Source organism: Sipha flava, unplaced genomic scaffold, assembly GCF_003268045.1.
Source record: "Sipha flava isolate LNK unplaced genomic scaffold, YSA_version1 207_pilon_pilon, whole genome shotgun sequence".
Taxonomy (NCBI): Eukaryota; Metazoa; Arthropoda; class Insecta; order Hemiptera; family Aphididae; genus Sipha; species Sipha flava.
Genome location: NW_020272813.1, coordinates 496350 through 520975, shown reverse-complemented (window position 1 = coordinate 520975; position 24626 = coordinate 496350). Strand labels below are relative to the sequence as shown.

At 23.1% G+C, this 24626-nt stretch overlaps 4 protein-coding genes across 8 annotated transcripts; 2 read left to right on the top strand and 2 right to left on the bottom strand.

Moving 5' to 3' along the window:
• Positions 1–375: 375 nt before the first annotated feature.
• On the bottom strand, positions 376–10524 carry LOC112682634 (serendipity locus protein alpha). 2 transcript variants are annotated; one of them, XM_025553296.1, is made up of 11 exons: positions 10401–10524; positions 6202–6262; positions 5596–5769; positions 3126–3389; positions 2925–3062; positions 2677–2854; positions 1917–2119; positions 1666–1852; positions 1432–1593; positions 601–849; positions 376–527 (listed from the first exon to the last, which is right to left on the bottom strand). In XM_025553296.1, the coding sequence occupies exons 3-11, from the start codon at positions 5686–5688 to the stop codon at positions 439–441; spliced, it is 1563 nt and encodes a 520-aa protein (XP_025409081.1). In that variant the 5' UTR covers positions 5689–5769; positions 6202–6262; positions 10401–10524; the 3' UTR covers positions 376–438. The 2 variants fall into 2 exon arrangements, with proteins under 2 accessions (XP_025409081.1, XP_025409080.1); XM_025553295.1 differs by lacking the exon at positions 10401–10524 and adding an exon at positions 6857–7022.
• Positions 3675–4909, top strand: LOC112682635. The gene is made up of 2 exons (XM_025553297.1): positions 3675–4725; positions 4798–4909. The coding sequence occupies exons 1-2, from the start codon at positions 4051–4053 to the stop codon at positions 4867–4869; spliced, it is 747 nt and encodes a 248-aa protein (XP_025409082.1). The 5' UTR covers positions 3675–4050; the 3' UTR covers positions 4870–4909.
• A 2944-nt stretch (positions 10525–13468) lies between the features above and the next one.
• LOC112682591 (zinc finger protein 616-like) lies at positions 13469–17185 on the top strand. Of its 4 annotated transcripts, none has more exons than XM_025553227.1 (3): positions 13469–13561; positions 15473–15585; positions 15647–17185. In XM_025553227.1, the coding sequence occupies exons 2-3, from the start codon at positions 15503–15505 to the stop codon at positions 17139–17141; spliced, it is 1578 nt and encodes a 525-aa protein (XP_025409012.1). In that variant the 5' UTR covers positions 13469–13561; positions 15473–15502; the 3' UTR covers positions 17142–17185. The 4 variants fall into 4 exon arrangements, with proteins under 4 accessions (XP_025409012.1, XP_025409013.1, XP_025409010.1 ...); XM_025553228.1 differs by lacking the exon at positions 13469–13561 and adding an exon at positions 14333–14570; XM_025553225.1 differs by lacking the exon at positions 13469–13561 and adding an exon at positions 14744–14795.
• A 2425-nt stretch (positions 17186–19610) lies between these two features.
• Positions 19611–22494, bottom strand: LOC112682573 (guanine nucleotide-binding protein-like 3 homolog). The gene is made up of 4 exons (XM_025553205.1): positions 22294–22494; positions 21772–21821; positions 20168–20444; positions 19611–20105 (listed from the first exon to the last, which is right to left on the bottom strand). The coding sequence occupies exons 2-4, from the start codon at positions 21819–21821 to the stop codon at positions 19611–19613; spliced, it is 822 nt and encodes a 273-aa protein (XP_025408990.1). The 5' UTR covers positions 22294–22494.
• Positions 22495–24626: the final 2132 nt, after the last annotated feature.

The window sequence follows — 24626 nt, the reverse complement described above, 5'->3', positions numbered from 1 at the left end:
TATTATGCATGGTTATATATTATACTTGAAGTTTCCATATACCCTACAGTGAAGAAAATCGATTAATGGTGATTAATACAATAAATATTATAATTACAAGTAGTAGATGATGGGCTTATTATTTATACTCACATTCACTATGTTAATGTTATAACTATTTTATGGTAAAATTATAATCGACTTAAATTATTATGTTTATTTCCAATTACAGCTGTGGTCACACTTAACACTATTCAAAATAATTGTAATTAATAACTAATTAATTAAAAACAAATGACAAATGTAAGTATAATATACAATTTAAATACTTATATTTACTAATAAATACTAATTTTATATAAGAAGTAATTATAATATAAATGTAAGTACATTTTTTAATTCCTAGGTAATGAATATATTATTATCATTATTTTCAAAATATTAAAATTTGTAAAAATATTAAATGTCAATACATATTTCTTCCCATATGGTAGCTGTAGTTTTGCTGATACTCGGATTAAATGTTTCAATAAAATTATCTAAAATATCTTTTAAAATAATTATTATAATTTACTTAACATACATTTTTTAAGTATACATAGTAAAGAAAATATGATTTACTTGTGAGATCCATAGTAGCAGTATTCTCATACATAGTTTCATTAACATTAGTTGAACTATAATTTTGAGTGTAAAATGTTTTAGATGATTTATGAACTGATTTATTATAGAATGATTTCTGAATTTGATGAACAGTTGAAAATATCATATTTAAATCAAAATTATCCTCTAGATTATCATTTTGTTCCAAAAAAATGGACTCTTGTTTAGTTTTAGATAAAATATAATATGTGTTTTCTGATTTTGACCCTAAGATAAAATTAAAATTATAGTCATAATATTTATACTTAACAACAACAGTTTCAAAATCCCTAGTTTCTTAAATACTTATATAAAAAAAAAAAACACAAATTTTAGATTAGATAACTGTTGTATTAACTATAAATTGTAGAAGTACTAAATATTTTATATAACTTAAATACCCGATGTATATGTATATAATTAATGTTTAAAAATATATTTTGGTTATTATTATTATTTTTTTTTTTTATTGTGCCTTTAAGACCCGTTTTATCAATTGTCAATTAAGATAATTTAAACTATAATTAAAGTTAATTCTCAGCTAAATTTAAAATGTGATTTTTTTTTTATCACTTAAAATGTAGCTTAACTTAATCATGGTTTCAGTTCAAAATGTTCAATGTTGTCAACATGAAAGGTAGATAGTATTATATTTTACCAAACATACCTATTTAGTTATTTCTCATTAATATAGGTCCCTAAAATTGTTTGGCTCCAGGCCCAAAATTATCCAAATTTGCGTTTGTAATAAAGTATAACCATTGATTAAATATACAGAGTTAAATATGCTTAATCAATGGTATAACTTACAATTTTTATCATCCAAGATATTGCTCATTGATGTTTGGATATTTTTTAAATATTTAAGTACAATTTCACATCTTTTAAGTAATTTTTTTTTTATCAATTCTTCATTTTTATCGAGATTATTTTTTTGGGTAAAAATTAAACATGCATTATATTCTTTCAGTGCTGAAAAAAAAATAAAAAAAATTAGAAAATAGTTTATAAAATGTTTTATTACTTAGAATAATTCATTTTTACCTTCATTAAATTGTCCATATATTTTAGAAAATGCATTCTCTTTTAAAATCTCAGAATCAAATATTTTTTCAATATACTGAGTAAAATTAATAAAACCATTTAATAATTTCACATACAAATCAATTTTAGTTTTTGAATCACTTTCATGTAAAGAATCAATAATATTCATGGATGTTTCAATTGTTGTCTAATTTTAAATTTAAACATTTACAAATTAAGCATGGGTTTTAAGAATTAGTTTTAAATCTTACTTGAGTAAATGCAAAAGGATCTACAATTTTGTTTAGAAGATTTTGTATTTCACAAATTTCACATACCCAGTGCTTTATAAGAAGTTTTAAAAAAGTTTTTTTTACTATTGATGTTGGATCTAAATAAAACTCAATGATTGCCGGTACTATGTCACTGTCTAAAAGCTCCAAGCTTGAAATACAACATTTTAAAGAAATAATATCTAAATAAAACAAAATATTTAAAGTCTTTAATAATATGGAAAATAAACAAGATAATACAGGTACAATTTTTAGTTTTAAAAAAAATTTATAACTTTGTTGAATATACAATGAAAAAATAATAATTTGAAGTAATTTTACTTCTACATATCCTTGCTAAACAGCCCAGCTGTAAAAATATGGCCTAGTGGAAAATTAATGGCCATATAAAATAGTTGATTTAAAAAGCTTGACTCCCAAAGAAATAGATTTACTTTCCCAAAATGATAAGAAAAAATATTTAAGACCTGTCAAAATATTGAGACAAGGACAATAAAAAAAGAAATTTTATGCAAAATAATGCACTAGTATTTGTAAAATTGACTAGTAAGTTAATTTTAGATTTAAGATTAATATTTTAAATCAAAATGTTTCAAAAAAATAATTTAATCTCAATAAAATGCTAAAAATAAGTTTAGTCAGTCATTTAGAAAACAAAATTCAAGTTCTATTGCACATGAAATAGTAAATTTTTTAAAAAGATAGTTATCATAACTTATAAGTATGTCTACATACTCACATTCATCATTTTTACAACAAGCCACAGAAAATAATCCAATTTGAATTAATAAGTCTGTAGATTTGTCTAAATCACTAACCAAAATTGATAAATCAGATGAATTTCTGGATTGGATGTCGGTAGAATTTCCACATTTTCTTATAAGTTTTTTAATTGTAAAAAATGGATCATTAAAAATCTAAACAAGGAAATATAGATGTAGATATACATAGATGATACTTAATTACAATTTTAATTTTGCCTTTTACCTTTAAAATAAGATTCAATACTGCTGTATTAGTTCGTCTTTCAAGAATAGATAATGATGAAGATAGATAATCAAATTGGAAAAAACTATCAGTTTCATTAATATCTATCTTTTCAAAATATTGAACTGCTTTTATAACCTTTGAAAATATTTTCATATCTTAAAATATTTATCTACTAATAGTTGATTGACATTAATTTACATGTTTACATGAAGATGTTATTTCTAAGTTATCCATTTCATCTGAAACTTTAGCAATAGTTATTGCTTGAAATAAAATTTTATCAATATTTGGTTTGATAAGTGACAATGAATTTCTATTATTTAACCCATTTAAAACAATGTTCATTCGATCAATGAATATTCCTGGATGCTCATCTACATCAGTTAAATCTAACATTTCCAAATAGTCTTCTAATTTATAAAAACATTTTTGAATTCTTTTGATTAAATATTTGCTTAAAATCTAATAAAATAATAAAATTATTAGTATTTAATAAATAAAATATAATATATATATTAGGGTGGTCCTTATTTATGAACTTCATTAATGTTATGTCATGGGCTCGAAATTTTGTTTGGTATATTGACAAGATAATTTTGGTAAAATTTGAATTTGATAAGTCAACCCCTTCACGTGCCTCAAAGGGGTTAAAGTTGTATGCTAAGGGGGTGAATTATACATTTTCACCTGTAATGTCTTAAATTCTAAATTTAGACCATATATGTATAGGACTATTTTTAAAGTAATGAATATTTACTACAAAAAAGGTATCTTGTAAATTTTTTGTAAAATTAATACTTTTTCGTAAAATTAAGAAAAACCAGTCAAAGTCAATATTTTTCCACGCAATATTATCCATCCAACACTTTTATATTTAAAAATGTTATGGTTTCCCTTTTTCAAAGTCATCATTATTTAATGCAGTTTTATTAAACACGAATCACACTAAACATATACCTAATTATATAATTTTGATAATAAAATATGTGTAGACAAACTTAAAAATCACTTTCCGAGAGATGACTATAAGGAGTTTATACAGCTAGTTTTAATATTTTTAGGAGGAATACCTCCAAATGGTATACAATTTCGTCAGCCAGGTGCTTATCACTTAGCTCGATGGATGTCAAAACCTATCTACTGTCTTAAAATTTTAATGTTTTGTGATCAATTTCAAATTTCAACAAAAGAAAAAAAGTCACTGGAAGATATATGTAGTTTTATAGTTGAATGTTATATTCAAGTGTGGATTTCGGCTCCAGATATTATTACCGCTCCTATAAATGATATTATGTTTTTAAAAAAGTTATTGAATTATAACAATAATAAATTGGGAGAAATTGCTTTAAAAAAATTCATAAACCACTTGTGGTATTTGAATGAAGAATGTGCTGTGTTTTCATTATTTGATGACCGAGTTGACTACAATACTAAACATCGAATGGCAAATAAAATTTTGCAAGGATATGAAGAAAATATAAACAAAGAAGAAAATGAAGGTTCAAATAAAAAAATTAACGTACAATTTGACGATGTATCAAATTTTGTTAATCAAGATCTTCCATTTGCCCTGCTTAATAATAAATCATGGAAATTATTTCAACGATTTAAAATATCTTTTAACTTTTTACGAGAAGATCCAAGCACATGGAAAGCCTTGGATGAGTATATACAAGCTAAAGAAATATTATCTGCACTAAAAGTCGTTAACGATACAGCTGAACGTGGGATAAAATTGATGGAGGAATATAATGAAAAATTCACTAAAAATGAAGATCAAAAACAATTTATTTTACAAGTATGAAATATTTATATAATCTTGTGATATTTTACCTTTATCAAATAATATAAATACATGTAACTTTTTTAGGTTGTTCAAGAATATCGCCAACAATATCCAGGGTTTAGCCGTGAGATTTTAAAGAAAACTTATGCCTATTAATAATACATCATTAATATTATTTTTTAATATTTAATGAATAAACTTAAAATTAAATTTGATTAATATATTGTGTAACATGAATACAATATTTAAAAAATTAACATATTTTAATAAATAAAAAGTTGTAAAAACCTATATTTTTAAGGTTTTTCTTGATTATTTACAAAAGGGTTAATGTACCAAAAAAAATGAAAACTTCTTATTTATAGATAATATTGTGTGGAATAATACTGCTAATTTACAATTTTTGTTTAGCTATAAAATTTAAGGAAATACAGATAAATAACTAAAAAACGAACCATTTTCCAAAAATATTGACTTTGACTGGTTTTTCTTAATTTTACGAAAAAGTATTAATTTTACAAAAAATTTACAAGATACCTTTTTTGTAGTAAATATTTATTAATATAAAAATAGTCTTATACATATATGATCTAAATTTAGAATTTAAGACATTACAGGTGAAAATGTATAATTCACCCCCTTAGCATACAACTTTAACCCCTTTGAGGCACGTGAAGGGGTTGACTTATCAAATTCAAATTTTACCAAAATTATCTTGTCAATATACCAAACAAAATTTCGAGCCCACGAGTATAAATTTTTCAATTTTTTTTTAACCTCTATAACTAAGGACCACCCAAATATATATATATATATATATATATATATATTTTATTATTATTATTAATATAGTATAAATAAAAAAAATAAAACTATACATACTTTTTCAAAGTTTAAAACAGTATTTAGATCTGTTATAGCAGTTTCATAAATAAGAAGACATTTTCGAATTTGACTTAAACATACATAAAGCATATAAATATTTTTACACTTTATTGTTTTTAAAAATTCTTGAATACATTTGATAAATTGAAGAAGTGCTCCATTGGTAAATTTCTATAATTATTTTAAATATTTATACTTGAATTAATTTTACTTAAATACTAAAATAAAAGAACTCATAATATAATATACAAATAAAAATACTTTATGGGCTATAACCCTGATTTAATACAATTCTAAATTATTATTGCATTTGTATATAATATAAATGTTTTTCCAAACTAATTATTAATTCTTTGTCTAAAACAGTAAATATTAGAATATAATAGAAAAATGAATAAATCAGAAAAAATTAAGGCAAGAGCAAATATCTCTTCATGATGATTTACATAGCAGAAAATATCTACTTCTGAAATAGTATTGTGCATATTTGTATTAAAATAAAACACATTTTAAACTCAAAAATATATTTATAATTAAACATTATTCAATGATAACTCAGACTTCACAATTGTCAACTAAATACAAAAAACAAATTGAACTTACTTTAAATATTGTTTTATAAAATAATTCAGAACAATCTTTTTTTTCGATATCACTCAATGATCTAGAACATTCATTTAAAACTAAATCAATTTTCGTACATAAATCATCCATCATTATAGCATCAAAAAAATGTGATATAATTCTATATAATTAAACGTATTTATTGATGGGTTGTTGAAAAATGAGATTAGTGCTCTGTCAATGTATTATAATAATTATTTAAATATTTAGTTATTATTTCTGGAGTTGCGAGTTAGAAATGTAATCAATAACCGTTGGATTCATTAAAATAAACGTACTACAAAAATTACAATTTATTTCAATGGATATTAAACAGTTATTACAAAAATGTATTCTAAGTTAGTTGAAATGTTGATAATAATTAAGTTTCAAAATGGCAGTTAAAGAATTAAACAGTTAGAAACATAAGCATATGTTTATATATCTGTGGTTGAATAACCACTTTAGTGTTCATGGTTCATCGTTTTGTGATAAAGTGATAATTTTAAATAATAAAATATTATTCCTATAGTCACGTAAACCATAGATTAAATATATTTAATTTATGCGTAAACGGTCTTATGAGATAACTTTTTAGATATCTTCCTAAACAATGGTCACTTTTATGAATAACAAAAATAACATCATTACGTACCTATAGCCGGTATGCATATTAGCATTCTAGGGTCGGTCTCGGCACCGGTTATCATTTTAGATTTCTGATTGGTCGTTTGATTTTGCCGCGCTTTTTAAAAATTATTACCTATAGCCTTGTTATCTAGTATTATGTGTTATTTAATATTATCGAATTGCAATGCCTATTTATTTATGATACTATTATAAAGTATGAATATAAATAATCTTTAATAGGGTTTTTACTTTTGAATTTTTGTAGGTAGTTTTTTTAAATAAAATATTATAAGTCAAAAAGTATCTTAAAATGCTTAAATTAATGGAATTTGATAGTAATTAATTTCGTTCTAATATGTTTTTCGAACAAGATATTTGTACCTGGATTAGTATTCATTGTAAAAATACTAATACAAGCTGGTGTGTGAAAACATATTAGAACGAAATGAATTATCATCAAATTCCACTAATTTAAACATTTTAAGAAACTTTTCGATTTATAATATTTTACTTAAAAAGCTATCTACAAAAAGTAAAAAGTAAAAACCTTTTTAAAGATTATTTATATTCACCCTTTATAAAAAAAAAAATAGTAAATATGCATTGCAATGTGATAATATTAAATAACACATAATACCAGATAACAGTTTTTAAAAAACATGGCAAAATCAAACGACCAATCAGAAAGCTAAAATGATAACCGGTGCCGAGACCGACCTCAGAATGCTAATATGCAGCCGGTATGCGCTTTGCAGCTGAGCCACAGGCACACTCGATACATTAGACATACAATTATTTAATATTTATTTTCACGGAAGAAGAAGAATTATTTAATATTTATAGTAATGGATATGACCGAGATGTAGGTACTAATATCGAGCGACTGTCATTCACAGCTATTCCTAGTGGATTTTATCACAGAGACAGAATATTGTGAATTTATGAATACTGAATATTATATTTTTGGGTATTTTCAATGACCAGGGTAATAGGTATACTGCTTTGTTAATTATCAATGCACATTGGATTCTGAGAATCTCACGAGGCGTTAGCTGTTTGAGATTTTTATATTATTATTCTATGAATTGAAAATATATATTATATAAGCATATATATTTATATAAATTTATATAGATTTAGTCAATACTGTTGATATATAATTTTTGGACTGTATATACTAGAAACAGAGATGTTGAGCTTATGAGTACAGATACAATTAACACTATAAACTTTTACAGAACTATCCCTGTTCAGAATATCAATTACAATTAGAATTGCCATGCGTCCCGAAAAACCGGGATTGTCATCGGTTTTGAACTTCGTGTATCGGTGTTCCGGGTTAAACGTTTATAGGAAATTTAGTATTGTTTAATTTTAAATTTTGACCATTTTATCTCAAAGTACATTTTTAATCATAATCAATTGACAATATATAATAAAAACATAATTTGTAATTTACACATGTAATTATATATTTTATTTTACAAAAATATTATTAAATATTATATTGCCGGCAGTGGCGTATACATAACTTGTATAGAGGAAGGATCATTTTCAAACAAATCATTATTTTTATTTTATCATTATTTATTTACATTTCTAACGCCCTAAGAATATTATTTTATAACATTTAAAAAGAAGCCTAGGGGGATCTGATCCCCACATCCCTCCATGTATACGCCACTGGTCCTCTCAATATACAGTATGTAAATTAATTGAAAAGTCAGTAGTTATTACTCCCAATATTATAAAGATATTGAAGTTCCGTTTTTTTTTTAACATAATATGTAACATATAACCCATCTTTTACCATGGTTAAAAAAAATTCAAAATTGCCAAGAATATCGTAAATAGCCACTTTGTAAAATTACTTATAAGTTATTTAGAGAAAAAAAAATTTTGAAATCGGTTGAATTTTGAATGAATGAGAGCTTAAAAACAATTAGCAAAAAATAAAAATATTAATGAGTTGTATGTACTTCATTAACTAATATCATATTATTGGCAGTCTTGTAAAAAATACTTTTGAAAAAGTATTAAAATAATAATACTAGTATTCGAATAAAATAGTATTAAAAATACTTATAAAATACTATTATAAAAATATATTTCACGAATACTCACTAAGTATTTGAATACAAATACAGGTATTTTTTTTTAATTTTATATTATATATTATAGTTAACCACCCCCTCCCCCCCAATAGAAAAAAATTATTTCTATGCCACTCATTATATATCAGTTTAGGTACCTATATTATGATACTAATTACTATAGATTTAACAATTTGAAAAATACAAAACATGTCTGACTATTTAGAGGTCATGTTCACATATTATATATATCTACTAGTATTAATACAATTAAATGACAAAAAAATAAATAAAAAATGGTATTAATTATTAATATAGAACTATTTGAAAAAATTTCCTTACAAATTACAATAATAAACCCATATAAAATTGGATGTAGCATTTTTAAAATTTTTAACATTGTTATATACTACTTTTTCTGTTATACAATTTTTTTGTGTTTATAAATTGAATCTCATTAATATAATGCTTTCTTTTTATATAATTATATTATAATATAACCTATATAATGAGATAAAAATTTATCTTTGATACTCTATATTCATGAAATTAATAAACATGAAATTACATTTTTAGAGTTAAAACTTAAAGATTAAGCAGATAATATTATTTTACATTTATACAGGTATGGTTAAAAATAAATTACTTTTTAGAAAATAAATATTACCAATTGTAATTACAATATAAATAATAACCATTGCATATTTTAATAAATTATTTACATTATTATTTATTGATATTTGTCACAACCTATAACAATTAATACTTATTAATATAAAATTAAGCAAAATAATATTTAAAAAAAAAATATATGATAGCCTTAAAATGGTTTGAAATTTAACAGTTTTAAAATTAATAATATTATAGTAATATCTTATTATTTTATTACTTATTAGATTCATCAATAGTAACCGAATATTATTCTTAGAAGTAGGAACAATTATAAGGATAGAGAATTATTATGATTATACAATTATAAAACGAACTTTGTGGTATTTAAATACAAGTATTTACAAATTGTTAAAAATACTTTTAAAAATTGTATTTAGAATACCAAAAAATACTCCAAAAAGTATTTTAATACATGTATTCAAATACTTGTATTCGAATACTTTACAAGACTGATTATTAGTAATCTATTTAAAAGTTTATAAACCATACAATTTTACAATTTGTTGTGTTTTTTGAAAATATAAAATGCTCTCATTCATTCAAAATTCAACCGATTTTAAGTTTTTATTTTAGTAATTTATAAGTAATTCTACAAAGTGGCTGTTTTCAAAATTTTTCTAAAAAAATTTTTTGGCGGTTTTGAATTTTGGATTTTTTTTAACCATGGTAAACGATGGGCTATAAGTAACATATTATGTTAAAAAAAAACGAAACTTCAATATCTGCATAATATAAGGAGTAATAACTACTCACTTTCCAATTAATTTACAAACTGTATTAAAAGTTATATAAAAAGTATATTACTCAATAATGTGTTTGTTTTGTCCCGGTTTCGCCTTATAAATGTATAAAAACCCTAATTATAATATAGTATCCTTTTAACAAGATAAGTAAAACAAACTTAATTTTTACTACAGATATTCTACAAAAATTACAGTAAACCAGTTAACAATACTTGGAAGTGATAACACATTTTACAAGCCCTGTGATATTTTTAATGAATATATGTATAAAAATGGAGCCAAAAATGTATAACATTTTATCAATTGAAAACGGTTAGACCGATTTGGCTCAAATTTTTTTTTAATTTTTCGTAATTGCCAAGAGAAGGTTTTTACGAAAAAAAAAATTTTGGAAAAGTGCTATTGTTTAATAAACCGTAGTTTAATTTAATAATTTTTAACCTGGTCGATAACTGCGCAATTGAAAATGAATTATGAAATGAAACTATTAAAAAACTATTAAAAACTATTAATTTTTATTTTTGGTATTAAATAATGGGTATTGCATTAATATTAAATAACAAGATCCCGCAATAGGTTCCAAAACAAACAAGAATGTTAGTTCGAAGGATTATTATGCATATCGGTTGATGATTAGACGCGATCAGGACAATGTTAGTCTACGATATTGTGAACTTTGTCAACAATTCATGGTCGACATGTATCTAAAGATAGATAGTGAACGACTAAGATACTTACGATTCAATCAAAAAAGCGGCTTGCGGAAAATTTTCAAAATAGTTGTTAGATATCGGTGATGGGAAAGTTACAACAAATGAAACGGTTCATATTTCCCAATGTACACAAAAAATACACAAATCATGAGTGGCTGGCAGAAAGAGCAATTTTAGCAGCAAAAAATGTGGATGTCAATGAATTGAATTTCAAGATACAACATTTGTTACCAGGAGACTTGGTATCATACAAATCTATTGATACATTTTGCGATGCTACTGAAGCTGTAAATTATCCAACAGAGTTTTTAAACTTATTGGATTTACCAAGCAAGCCCCCTCATAATTTACAACTGAAGGTTGGATCTCCGGTTATTTTGCTTCATAATTTGAATCCACCACAGTTGTGCAACGGCACGCGATTAGTCATTAAAAAAAGAATGAAAAATATTATCGAAGCCATGATTTTAAATGGCAAATTCTGAGGTGAAAATATATTATGACCATGAGTCCGTCCCTATTACATCCACAGATGTGCCAATACAATTTAAACACCTTCAATTTCCAATTAGATTGGTATTTGCAATGATTATCAATAAGTCTCAAGGCTAAACGATGCCTGTCTGTGGCTTAAATTTGAGCACATTATGTTTTTCACACGGACAATTATACGTGGTGTGCTCTTAAACCATTCAGTTAGTTTGTATTGGCGAAAGATGGAATAACAAAAAATATTGTAAACTCTGTTACATTAAGGGATTGATATTGGTTTTTACTAATATTGTCATAATTAGCGATATATCTAATTCTAAAGGATCAATTTTAATAAATTATTGAAAAAATAAATGTTTGATGTTTTTTCATTTTATATTCCGTCACCGTTCACAGCACTCCATATCTCTTCCACTTATACTAAATTAATTTTTTTTTTCTAGCTAAATATTCTCTAGAAATAATTTATATGACAAAACAACGTTTATCGGGTCAGCTAGTTTTTAATGAATATTATTGTTTATAATACATAATCGATTAATCATATAAATGTATTGATAATACTATTTCCACTCTGGAATCTTTACTTTAAATGTATCGTTAATTATAGATTTCCTTAGTTAATTATATGTAAGATAAGAAAACTGCTGTACCTATAACAATAACTTTTTCAAGTAAGAACTCCACAACATTTTTAATAACTAATAACTAATTGAATAGTTAATTTTAATTTATTACTGAGTTTTAGTTATAAATGACAATATGAATATTTACTATTTTAAAAATAAATACTCTTAGTACTATTGAAGAAAAATCATTAATTGATTTTCTTAATAAAAATCTTAGTATTCTTTAATTCTATAGTTCTTATAATAATACCAAAGTAATACCATATTTACTTAAATATAATTTATTAAAAATTAACTGCCTTATTTATACTTAGTGATTATGAGTAAAATCAAAACTAATCATGAATATTTATACCTATAATACAATAATAACCCAGGGAATAATTTTTTATTTTATATTTCATTTATGTTGATATAAAAAGATACTTTATACTTTATCATTTTTAATAAATTATTTATATATTATAAATATTTTGTTATTATTTCTATATAATTAATATTTTAATTGATTTATAAAGATACCAATTTATTTACTTTATTTAAAAAAATAAATGTAAGTAAATGTTAGTACCTATATGATTTGCTTAGTTTTTAAATTTGTATAGTAGGTATTGATTACCTAGTTTACATTTATTGGGTGTTATATGTACCCATAACTCTCAAAGATATGTTTTCTCTACAGATTAGAATGTAACATAAGCCCAAATACTTATAAATTTATTCATAATTTACCTTAAAGATGGTGGTAAATATAAACTTATAATCAAATGATGAAATAATGTAAATACTATTTATATTCAGCATATTTAATTATTGATTATTTAAAATATTTAAAGAAACAAGAAACATTCAGGTCATCAATATTTGTGAAAAATAAAATTTGTAAGTTTATGCAATTTAAAAAAAAAAAATTAAGTAGAAAAATTGAATACGTCTGGAAATAGGTCATAGGTCTAGAAACGTTAAAAGTCAAATATCTTAATACTGTTGAACTATTGATGATCAAACAACTAAGTTTTAGTTAAAATAAAGTTTTCAAGAAAAACATATTAAATTATTTAATTTATTAATAAAAGTAAACTATAGTTGTAATTAAAAACACATTCATTACTTATCTCTATAAAAAGGCTATCTGTATGTTATTTAAAAAAAAATAATGAATATTTTAGACACAGATTAAATGCAAAATAAAATGAAAAATTAAGTATTAAACTTTTTATTATTATTACAACTAAAAATAATTTAGTAAGTTTTTAGAATAATCAAATTATAATAACATTTATTTTGTTTGATAGTTAATCTAGGCTTGAGAACTTGATTTACAAAAAGAAAATGAAAAACATTGAAAACCAGAATCTTCATCTAGAATCTAAATCATTAAAATACGAGTAAGTATAATAATAAAATAACATTGGCCTGATATTTTTATGTACCTACAAATTGTAAGATACAAACACTTAAAGATTAACAGAAAACAATACAATTTTATAAAAATATTGTATTTATTTTTAGTTTATGTTAAATTATTTTACTTTATTTAATTAGCTAATATGTATGTTAATGTATTATTATAATCATACTGTTCAAACTTCACTGAAAAATAATTAGAATTTGTTACAGAACTGTATCAACTAACTGTAATATATAAGTAGCAACCACAAGTATGAATTAAGCATATAAAATAACAATTATTTGTAAAATAATTTAATGAGATTTGAAGTAAATTTTAATATATTATTTATTCAATAAGTAAATTAGAAAAATTTTCTAACATAGTCTAATATTTTGACCTAATTTATTACTACATATATCATAATGTAGGTACATATATAAAATGTTAATAAGCGAAAAATAAATATTAAATAATGTGAAAATTATAAATACAAAATATATTTCATCATTAAATAATATTAAAAGTTTTTCAAGCATTATTAATAAATATAAATTATTTAAGTTATAAATAATTTTTTAGTGTCCTAAACTAAATATAGCTACATCAGGCACGTCGAACTCAAACAATCAAGTGGGTCAAATATATTGAATAGGAGTATACTACGCGAGCCACACATAAAAATTTAAAGAACATTTTTTTTTTTATATTATTATAAATTTATACATATAAAACCATCAATAAAACTTATTTGATTATAGTTTATCAGAATAAAAGACATAATATCGTATACCAAATATAACAATTTCTAACAGTATAAGATAGTTGTGACTTGACATTAATATTTTATAATATTTTTTTACCATTAATTTTTTATTTTGTCGATTGATATTGGTGACGTGGGCCACAAAAAAATTAGCCGTGGGCCACATGCGATCCGTGGGCCTCGTGTTTGACATGCCTGAGCTACATCAAACAGTTTATAAACATTGATAAAAATTATTTTGGTAGTTATATGATTTATATTAGAAAAATATTTTAAAAATTTTAATCCAAAAAATGTATGTGTATAAAAATATTTTTTCTATCACACCAAAATTGTTGTTATCAGAAGACAGAGTTTAACTGGAAATTGTTAAATGTTCAATATTATTTTATTTATTTTATTCTATGTTTAAATTATTTTATTTACTGTTTTTAATTTATGTATTTAAGTAAAAGTTATTAGTAAAGTAGGTACATTATTTAAAAACATGCATTTATTTATAGTTCCATTTATATGGTATTAGTTGATAAATATAAAATTTAATTTTTAATTTATGAATGGGTAACAAATATATTTTTAGTTAATTATAAAGTTAATTATAAAATAAATAAATGTTGCATCATTTTTATAGTCAACCATTTGAAATATATGGTTAGTTAATTTCATTATAATATTTATATATATTCATAAATAATTTTACGGTACTATTTTTCATTTATATTTTGAATTAAATATGTTTGTTTTTTTATATTTTTAAAATCATTTAATTTTTCATAAGAAGTTGGATATATTGATTCTTTAAGTTATAAAAAGTAATATAACTATGTACAATTTGCAAAACTATCTAATTTATTGAACACTAACTTTAATTAAATTTATTAGTATTATTTAGTTATGCCTGTAATTTTATTTTTTTGTCTTAAATATGTTTACAAATTTCATGTAATGAAAATATTTTAATTATAAATAAAACTAGGTTCTATTTTTTTTTTTATAGTTATCAAAAATATACATATAATTCTATATTGGATTGATAATAAAATGTTTATTAAGGACTCATTTATTATTAAAATTGTGATATGATCTTAAACAAAATTTTAGGAAATTTTTTCATTCATTATGTAAACATTTTTATATTTTTAGATATTCACTTTAAATAGGTACTGAGAAATTATGTTTAGTTCAAATAAAAACAATATTGATACCACAGAATGTCAAGTTATTGATTTGGATGATATCGAAACAGACACTGAAAAGTAAGATTTTACATAAATATAAAATTTCAAATACTTTATTTTTATTTTGTTTGAATTTTAGTTACTCAGATAATGAGTTGCCACTTTCTTCAATCGCAAATTTTTTACTTCCACTTGATAATCGTACAATTTTCAAAATTAATGAAGACGATTCAAAGTCCACTAATTATCAATCGGAAATAAACATCAATAATGATTGCAAATCTAAAATATGTCTTATATCTAACCAAGAACAAAATGTAGTGGATAATCTTGTGAACCAGTATAAATGTGATATTTGTGGTAAAATTTTTCGTAAACGTAGTCGTATTATTGAACATTTTCAAAGAAGTTTATGCTTTCCAGAAAATTATTTTAATTTTGAAAACAATAGTTCCAAATATCATAATAGCTGCAATAATACTGAATATTCAATATTACATAATGGTGTAAATAGTTTAGTAACTAACAATATAAAAGAGTCTAACAATTGTAAAATTTGTCAATCTGTAATGCAAAATAACAAATTATTAAAAAACCATCAAAAATTGCATACAAATAAAAATAATTTTGAATGTGATATTTTTTCTAACTATGGTTTTACATGTAAAAATATTCATAGTATGAAAAAACAATGGAAATGTCAAATTTGTAAAAAGTCATTTAAGAAATTGTCTATTTTAAAAGAACACAGACATATTCATTATAATAATAAACAATTAAACTATGATAAATGCAATGAATCAACAAAACATTTAAATTCTTTCGAAAAGCATAAAATAATTCATACATCAAACTGTGAAGTATATCATCAACCATATTTTGGGGCATCATCATTTACTGCACAAAAAATAATTCACAATTTAAAAAATAATAATCAGTGTAATGTTTGTCAAAAGCATTTAAATTCAAAATCTAATGTATTCAAACATATCAGTAAAGTAAAAAACTTATCTAAAAGTTATGAGTGTTCAAGATGTTCAAAGATGTTTTATAAGCGCTCTGAAATAATATCACATATTTTTGAAAGTCATCAAGAAGACTATGCAAAATATAGTTGTGATACATGTTCAACCTCGTGCAAGACTTTTCAGGACTTCATTTTACGTTTTGAAAAAAAAAAATTAAAATGTGACGTATGTCCTGAATCAAAATTTACTTCATCTCATAGACTTCATCAGCATTATAAATGGCATATCGGTATAAATCATTTCAAATGTCAATATTGTCCTATAACATTTTCAAAATATCCTGTTTATTTAGCTCATGAAAAAACTCATATTGAAGAAAAACCATTTAGATGTAATTTTTGTGGTAAATGGTTTCCGGTGTCGTCCAATTTAAATATTCATTTAAGATTTCATAATCAATTTATGAGAAATATTCGTAAAGAACCTCAAATATCAACATTATTACCTCATGATAATCATCCTAATAATAATCAATTAATAAGTAAGAGTGGTAATAAGATAGACAGTTTCTCAAATAAATTAAACAAATATAAATGTGATCTTTGTATGCAAATATTTTACAATCAATCTCAAATCTGTGCTCATATTTTAGAAACTCATTATTAAAATTAACACTATTATTTAATAGATATGTTATATATAATTTTTGTCAGTATCATTAATTTTTTCAAATGTTAATTTTATGTAATATATCTGACAGTAAATATTTATGTTTTGAATTGTTGTATTTAATTTTAATAAGTACCTATTCTTAGTCAATATAGTTATTCCTATAATATTTTTTTTCAATGGAACAAAAGTAGGGTCGTATTCAGTAATTTGACACCAAGGAGCAACAATGAAGAATGTCTTATTATACCAAATACGAATTTCTGCGAGTTGAAAAAGATCTTTCTGAAGAACAATTTGTTGCTGGTGTACACAAAAACATTCTAAATGCAATATCAACATAAGGATAGATTGTTTGTAATTTTTTGGATCATTTGACAGTTCTCAACTGTTACTGACAGTGTGTGTATGTGTGTCATGATGCTGTGATTGGCGATATATATATTTTTTTTGAGATACACTTTATTTTGTAAAGAAATTTCACTTCAAAAATATTAGATCATTAAATATTGAAAATATAAGAAAATTAGTCACCCTGGGCAACAGTACCCTGTTGCTCATCCTAAATACGGCCCCAAACAAAAGTTTAAAAGGAATTTCATAAAGTCAATGTTCTATTTTTGGTAAGTTTTCAGTTTATATATTATGCAGAGTACAATTTTTAATACTAAATAAAATCTAAGACAAAAAAACATAAAAACAAGTTTTTATATTAAGAATTCCTTGCTTTGTATCAGTATAATCTTCTCAAAGTTAGTGGAAATAGAATATAAGCAATAGTAGAATATATCTGGAGGATGTGATAATTTCAATTTTTCTTGATAAACGAAATTAAATCAAGATGTATAGTGTTTGTTTTGTCAATGAGCTAGTATTTTTGTGTACCAGATATTTATCAAAAATAATTAAAATTTTAATTGACCGAGCCTTTCTTTCTTCTAAGGAAGAAGTTTGTCAATACTCTTTATCCTAATTCTTCTTCTTTTATTCTTAGAAAAATTTAAATTTTAGGCAAGACTAGTTTTTAATTTTCAACGATAGTCATGATTAAAATTGTAGAAGCCTCCTTTTTTTGATACATTTAGATAAGCGATTATGTTTTTTTACAATTTATTATTAAATGTGAATTGGCTTATATACAATTATTTATCTGTACTCATAAATAATTAGTATAATTTAAGTATAATATATTTTCCAAAACTTAAATTTAAATCAGTATCGGTTTATGTTTATTATAATTGATCTGTTACAATACATTTATTAATCTTATTAAAATATTTGAGAATAATTAAGATTTTATAAATTTATTTCTTTAATCATGGCTTCTAGACATTTATCGATAAAGGGTCGCATAGTACAAGAGCTTACCGTTCTACAGAACAATGGGCTAGTCAGCCGCTGGTGATAACGGCAATTTATTGAATCCTATATAAAGGACTTTAAATTTCAATGTCATAGGGTTGCTTTGAAATAAAATTCAAAACGATAATTTATAATCAAGTTTTTGTAAACCTTAAATTATAATACATTATTAAAATATTTTACTTAATACATTTTTTAAAAAAAAACTACAAAAATAAATTTCACAATCAGTAGAATTATTTTTTTTTTATAATTTAAAAATTTGGGATAAATTGAAGACCACGGAGCAACAACCAGACATCTCCTGTTTTTTCAGCTTTTATTATTAGAAAAAATATTTTCCTTAGATTGGTGTAACAATCAAATTGAATAATCAAATACAGAGATATACAAATAGAGATGTCTGGTTTCTATTTCAGTACAATTTTTGTAAGGAATATTATAAGAACTTAATCTCATTATTTTTTTATATATAGTCTCTGTTTGAATTTTTGTTTAACTATGTATTATCAAGGAGAGGGTTTTGGGGACAAAATCCCACCCCAAAATATACAGTGTTTGCTTAGTAGTTTAGATTTTCCATATTTAATGATGTTCTTATTTTTTTTCACATACATAAACCCCTGCCCAAAATTAATCTTACTATATCCCTGTAAGTATATAATTTATACAATGTTATGGGTAAGAACACTTTTTCATATTAATTTCAATATTTTTATACATTATAAGAAAAAAAAAAAAATAATTTTACGCTGCAACAAGACATATTCAAGCCATTGTTTAATTTTTTTTTTATGAAATCATATTATTACTATTGCCAAAGAATTTGAATATATCTTTTTATACAGTTTTAAACCATTGTTTCGTCTTTCCTGAAAAATTTGAAAAAGGAAAGATATCTTGTAGTTCCGTGGACTTAAATATCAGGCAAAACTGGGTAATTTTTAACTTATTAAATATATATGAAGAAACTAGCTTAAAAATAATAACAATTATGTTAATTTTTATTTCATAATATTTATTAAATATTTGTAGTCAAACAATTAAGATTAAATTGTAAAAAAAAAAAAATACGAATATAATCAAATTACTTAACTAAATAATTTAATTTTTTTTACCAAACTTCTTTTTTTGCACTTTGCCACCTTTAAATTTACCATTTTTACCTTTATTGGGACTTTTTCCATTTTTAATATTAGCCTTATTACTACCTTTGGCTTTAGACTTAGGTTTCTCTTCTTCACTTTCAATGTCATCATCACTTTCACCTAATATATCTTCATCATCCTCAACTTCATTATCTGCTTCATCTTCAACATCATCATCTGCTTCATCCTCAACTTCATCATTGTTTTCATCTTCCTCTTCATCATCATCATCATCATCATCACCATCATCTAATTCTTTGCTAATAGTTTTTTTAGTTGGTTTTGTTTTAACAATTTTTGAATCTGATTTCTTAGAGCTAACTTGACTGTCAGCAATAGCTTTATCATTACCACCTACTATCTTAAATTCATTGGATATTTTGTTATAAATTTCATTTAACACGTCATCACTAGTATCTTTGTACTTAGAAAATCCTTTTAAAATGAAATTCTATACAACAAAGATGAAATAACATTAACATTATGAACAAAAAAAAAAAAAAAAAAACTTACTTTAAACTTATTATTTTTCATCGGGATGGAATTTTTTGATTTGTAGTCTGCTAATAATTTAACAATACAGTTTTCAACATCAGAAAGACCAGCCTTGTTTGAAACATTTACTACAGCTTTATTCCATAATTCTCTTTGTAGTAATTTTTGGGGATCAATAGGTGATTCTACTTGAGCTTTATCAGATTCTTTTTTCAACACAGTTGGCTTCACCACTACTTTTGATTTTTCCTTCCTAACTTCAACTCCTTTAGCTTGTTTTTTAGGAGATTTATTTCTATATAAATAAAAACCGTACAAAATATTAATAAGTTATGGACACAATTAAATCATAATTACAAAAATGTACAGGTTGAAAAAATATTTAGTTAATATATCTAACATTAAAATAGTTTTTACTGTTGTATATAACATAAAACATTAAAAATTACAATATTAAATTAAATAACTAACGTATTTCAGTAAACATTTATTTCAATGACCATTTCAATTTTATTTAATTAGACATGAATTTTAACTAGAATAGATGTAAATTTAATATGAAATAAAAAATAAATATTTAATATTCTTGTTATTCAATAAAACATCTGTAGGTATACCTTACTTTAATTTTATAATTGTTAGGATAAATCAAAAATTAAATGATTTAGTTAATACCAGGTTAACTTAATTAACTTAATTCTTATTCAGCCTGTTGGGAATCACTGTGCTAAGACTTTGACTCCAATTTATTTTATTTTAAACTACAGATATATTCAACACAAATGAAAAACATATACTATCATATTTTGATAGTATTGATTTCTTAATTGAAAAATGTAGGTACATTTAATAAAAGATACTTATGAATTATATATTTCAATTTGCCTACATATAAAACTAAATTAAATAGTATAAAAAAAAATCTTACAATAAATTAGTCTCACATTTAAGCATAAAAAAATTCAGAATATAATTTTGCGAATACCTTAGACAACAAATATTTTAATATTATAAATATTATATATAATTTTAATGAAATGAAACACTATCTATTTAGAGATATATTTATAATAAAATGTAATTATATATTAAACTACATTATAAAATATTTTCACTTCATTATATGGGTTGAAAATTCATATTTTTCATATTTCTTAGGAATCTCATAAGTTAACAAAATTATTATTTACTTATTTATTATGGTTGTAGTATGAATATTCATGAGGGTATTGGGTTTATTTTTTTTTGATTATAAATAATATCCAAGAGATTAACTAATCCTTTCATAATACAAGTAGCATTAATTTTAAATAATTATTGATCATTTTCAAGACAAACATCATAGTTTTTTATTTATCCAATACAATAATTTTAATTTCAAACTTGTTTAAAAATGAGAACCAAAATAAGTAAAACTAGAAAAGTGGAAAAATGAAATTTTAAGATAAAAACAAAAAGGAATACTAATTTTCTTTTACTATAGAATTTTTTTTTAAGATATCTGATTTTCATCCCAGATGTTTTGAAATGTTATTCAACAAATATTTAACCTAAAATCTTCAGTAAATGAATTATTAATATTTGTCCACTTTTCTTTAAATATTTATATAATAAAAATTCACTTTTTTGTGTTCAAAGATTTCTTGGCTGCATTATCAGTTTTCAACTTCATCTATAACAAAATAACATTTAAACAATTAAATCTAGTTTCAACTACAGGAATAAAGCTGAAATAAAATATTTAATAACTTATCACAAAAATGACTAAATGAGTTAGTTTCCAGTATTATTTTACATCAGTCACATGTAACACAGTTGGAAAAGTAAAACTACTTCATTTTGGAACAAACCTTTATTCATAATTGGTCAATGTAAAAAAAGTAAATATCAACAAACGTTTATAGTCTTTATATTGTGCTTTCACAAGCATGCAATTTCAATTGTATAAAAATATGAATAAAAAAATAACCGAAATTAAATATATTTAACTAGAATTATTTATATGAAATACATTTGAAGTGTTGCTTATCCACTAGTTTGAATAAGAAACATGCATTATTTTCGAATTTAATATGATTAACATCAAATATTAACATTAATTATATACAATTATACATAACCATCACAATAATTGGTAACCTTACCTTTAATAATAGTTTTAATAAAAATTAATGAGAACAATAGATAGATTATTATAATTTACTGGGGTAAAATAAGTAATAATTTCAAAACGAAATAAGCACACTAAATACTTTAACAGCAACAGTACACCGCATGAACGTGCAATGTTTGAAATTTAAACAAGGTAATACAGACCGTGGGCACACAATTTATACACAAGTATTGATTATTTAAGGTTATATTTTTAGCTGCATACTATCTTGGAACAACAATAAATACAGTACAAATAAATGGAAGAAAAAGATAAAATGCTAAAAAAAATTCGAAATGTATACATTGTACAAACATTATGCATACTATAAATAAAAATTATTAAAGGTTGGTATTAACTAGTTAAAACGTTCATGTTAAGTTAAAAAGTTGGTCCCTTGATGTACAATGTCATAATATTTTTCAAACACTTCGGCGCCACTGCTTATTACCCATGATAAAAAATTCAATAAAATTGTTTATTATAATTTAGGAAATTAAATCTTTCTAAAGAATGCAGTCGCTTTTTATGTGATCTATATACTAAATTAAAAGAGTAGATTAACTTTTTTTAAACTGAATTAAATTAATATTTTCTTCCTTATTAACTTTTAACTTTTTAATTTTAACTTAACTCGAGTATTTTCATTTACTTGCTCACCTTTGTAAATTATAATATATAATATAAATAATGTATCTATATATTTATAATATTAATATATCATATAAATATAAACATTAACATTTTTTTATTAAAAACTATATTTATTGGTAATATAATACAATTGCAATAACTTATGCATTTAACTGTGTTCAATATATTTATTAAGTATAATTTTACTCAAAAGAAAACATTTATTTTATCTATATAAACATTTAATAATAATTATTGTGCGACATTGCAATCACATATTTCTAAAACCATGGTACAGAATCATAATAGACATGTTAACAAATTTAAATAAATTATAATAAATTATTACCTATTCTTTTAATAAAGGAACATCTACAGATGTACATATGGGTAGTATCTATATGATTTAATTCGAAAGTGTGTAGACAAAACCACAAATATATTTAAATAAATTTAAATTTTATAAATCTAAAGATTAATCAAATATAGTTCAGGGATAAGATATTAGTTGTAATGATAATTTAATAGGTAGCTATTACCATTAATTATAGAAAAAAATGTAGATATAGTTTATTATTTATAATTTGTATTTAAAGTTTATTCTGTAGTAAATGTTATTATTTATTTGATATAAGAATATGTAGATTAGGTTAAATTTAATTATTTTGTTTTTGGAGTAACATTGTTTGTATGAATATTTTATTTTATGTACCTAATCTTGCCTTTTTTTTTTTTGTAATTATTATAATTATTATTAATATTACAATATCACAAAATATATTATCAGGGCTGGAGAACTTACACTTTAAAATTTGTTATATTTTCATATTACTCTCATTTCTATAGGCATGCTTCAAAAATACCAATACTTGCTTTTTTAATATTTTTTTCAGTTTAAAAATACAATGATTTATTTCTATAATGTAAATATAAACTATTTGTATCATATTAGAACATTTTTTTGAATACTATAATAGTAACTAATTTAACAAGAAAATAATTTTGTATCATGCATGGTATACCTAAGGTCAACATACATCTCATTTTGAATGGGACAGTTCCGCTGTTCGTAGACTTTGTATATAGATTATTAAATATATTTTATAAAAATATGTAAGGAAAGACCTAAATCTTCTTTTCCTTTGCTTCTCTTAAAACTATTTGTGGTCGACCTTTGTCTTGACATAGGTCAAAAAAACAAAATTGTCGACTATTTGTCTTAACCTCCACTCGTCTCAATTTTCTACATCTTCTACGCACATACCAACAACCCTCATATCGTTCTCAGTTGTATTCCACCAACTCTTTTATGGTCTTCCTCTTCTTATTTTCCCTTCAACGTTTATTTTCATAACCACTCTTACTGCTTTTGTTTTCTCTCACCTCATCACATACTCAAAACATCTCGGTCTATTTTTTCTCATCTTGTCCGCTATTGATGTTACACCAATCCTACCATATTCATTCCTTATTCTATCTGATCTTGTCATTTCACTCATCCATCTAAGTATTCTCATATAGTAGCGTATATGTATAACTTTTGTATTGGGGGGGAGTCATTTGCAAATAAATCATTATTTTTATTTTATCATTTTTTTTTTTACGTTTTTAACGTCTTACACTAAAAAAATTATTTTATAACATTTAAAAAAAAGTCTAGGGGGGATCTGAATCCCACATTTCCTTTTGTAT

Bases quoted from the DNA above. Each gene is read 5' to 3' on its own strand.
- LOC112682635 (XM_025553297.1), top strand. From the start codon at position 4,051: ATGTCAAAACCTATCTACTGTCTTAAAATTTTAATGTTTTGTGATCAA. The intron at 4,726-4,797 runs GTATGAAATATT...TAACTTTTTTAG, and splicing joins AAAAACAATTTATTTTACAA to GTTGTTCAAGAATATCGCCA.
- LOC112682634 (XM_025553295.1), bottom strand. The intron at 3,390-5,595 runs GTATGTATAGTT...TTATTTTATTAG, and splicing joins CTGTTTTAAACTTTGAAAAA to ATTTTAAGCAAATATTTAAT. The intron at 3,063-3,125 runs GTAAATTAATGT...ATATTTTCAAAG, and splicing joins TAACATCTTCATGTAAACAT to GTTATAAAAGCAGTTCAATA.
- LOC112682591 (XM_025553227.1), top strand. From the start codon at position 15,503: ATGTTTAGTTCAAATAAAAACAATATTGATACCACAGAATGTCAAGTT. The intron at 15,586-15,646 runs GTAAGATTTTAC...TTTGAATTTTAG, and splicing joins ATCGAAACAGACACTGAAAA to TTACTCAGATAATGAGTTGC.
- LOC112682573 (XM_025553205.1), bottom strand. From the start codon at position 21,821: ATGAAGTTGAAAACTGATAATGCAGCCAAGAAATCTTTGAACACAAAA. The intron at 20,445-21,771 runs GTGAATTTTTAT...TTATTTATATAG, and splicing joins AAATCTTTGAACACAAAAAA to AAATAAATCTCCTAAAAAAC. The intron at 20,106-20,167 runs GTAAGTTTTTTT...TTTGTTGTATAG, and splicing joins TGAAAAATAATAAGTTTAAA to AATTTCATTTTAAAAGGATT.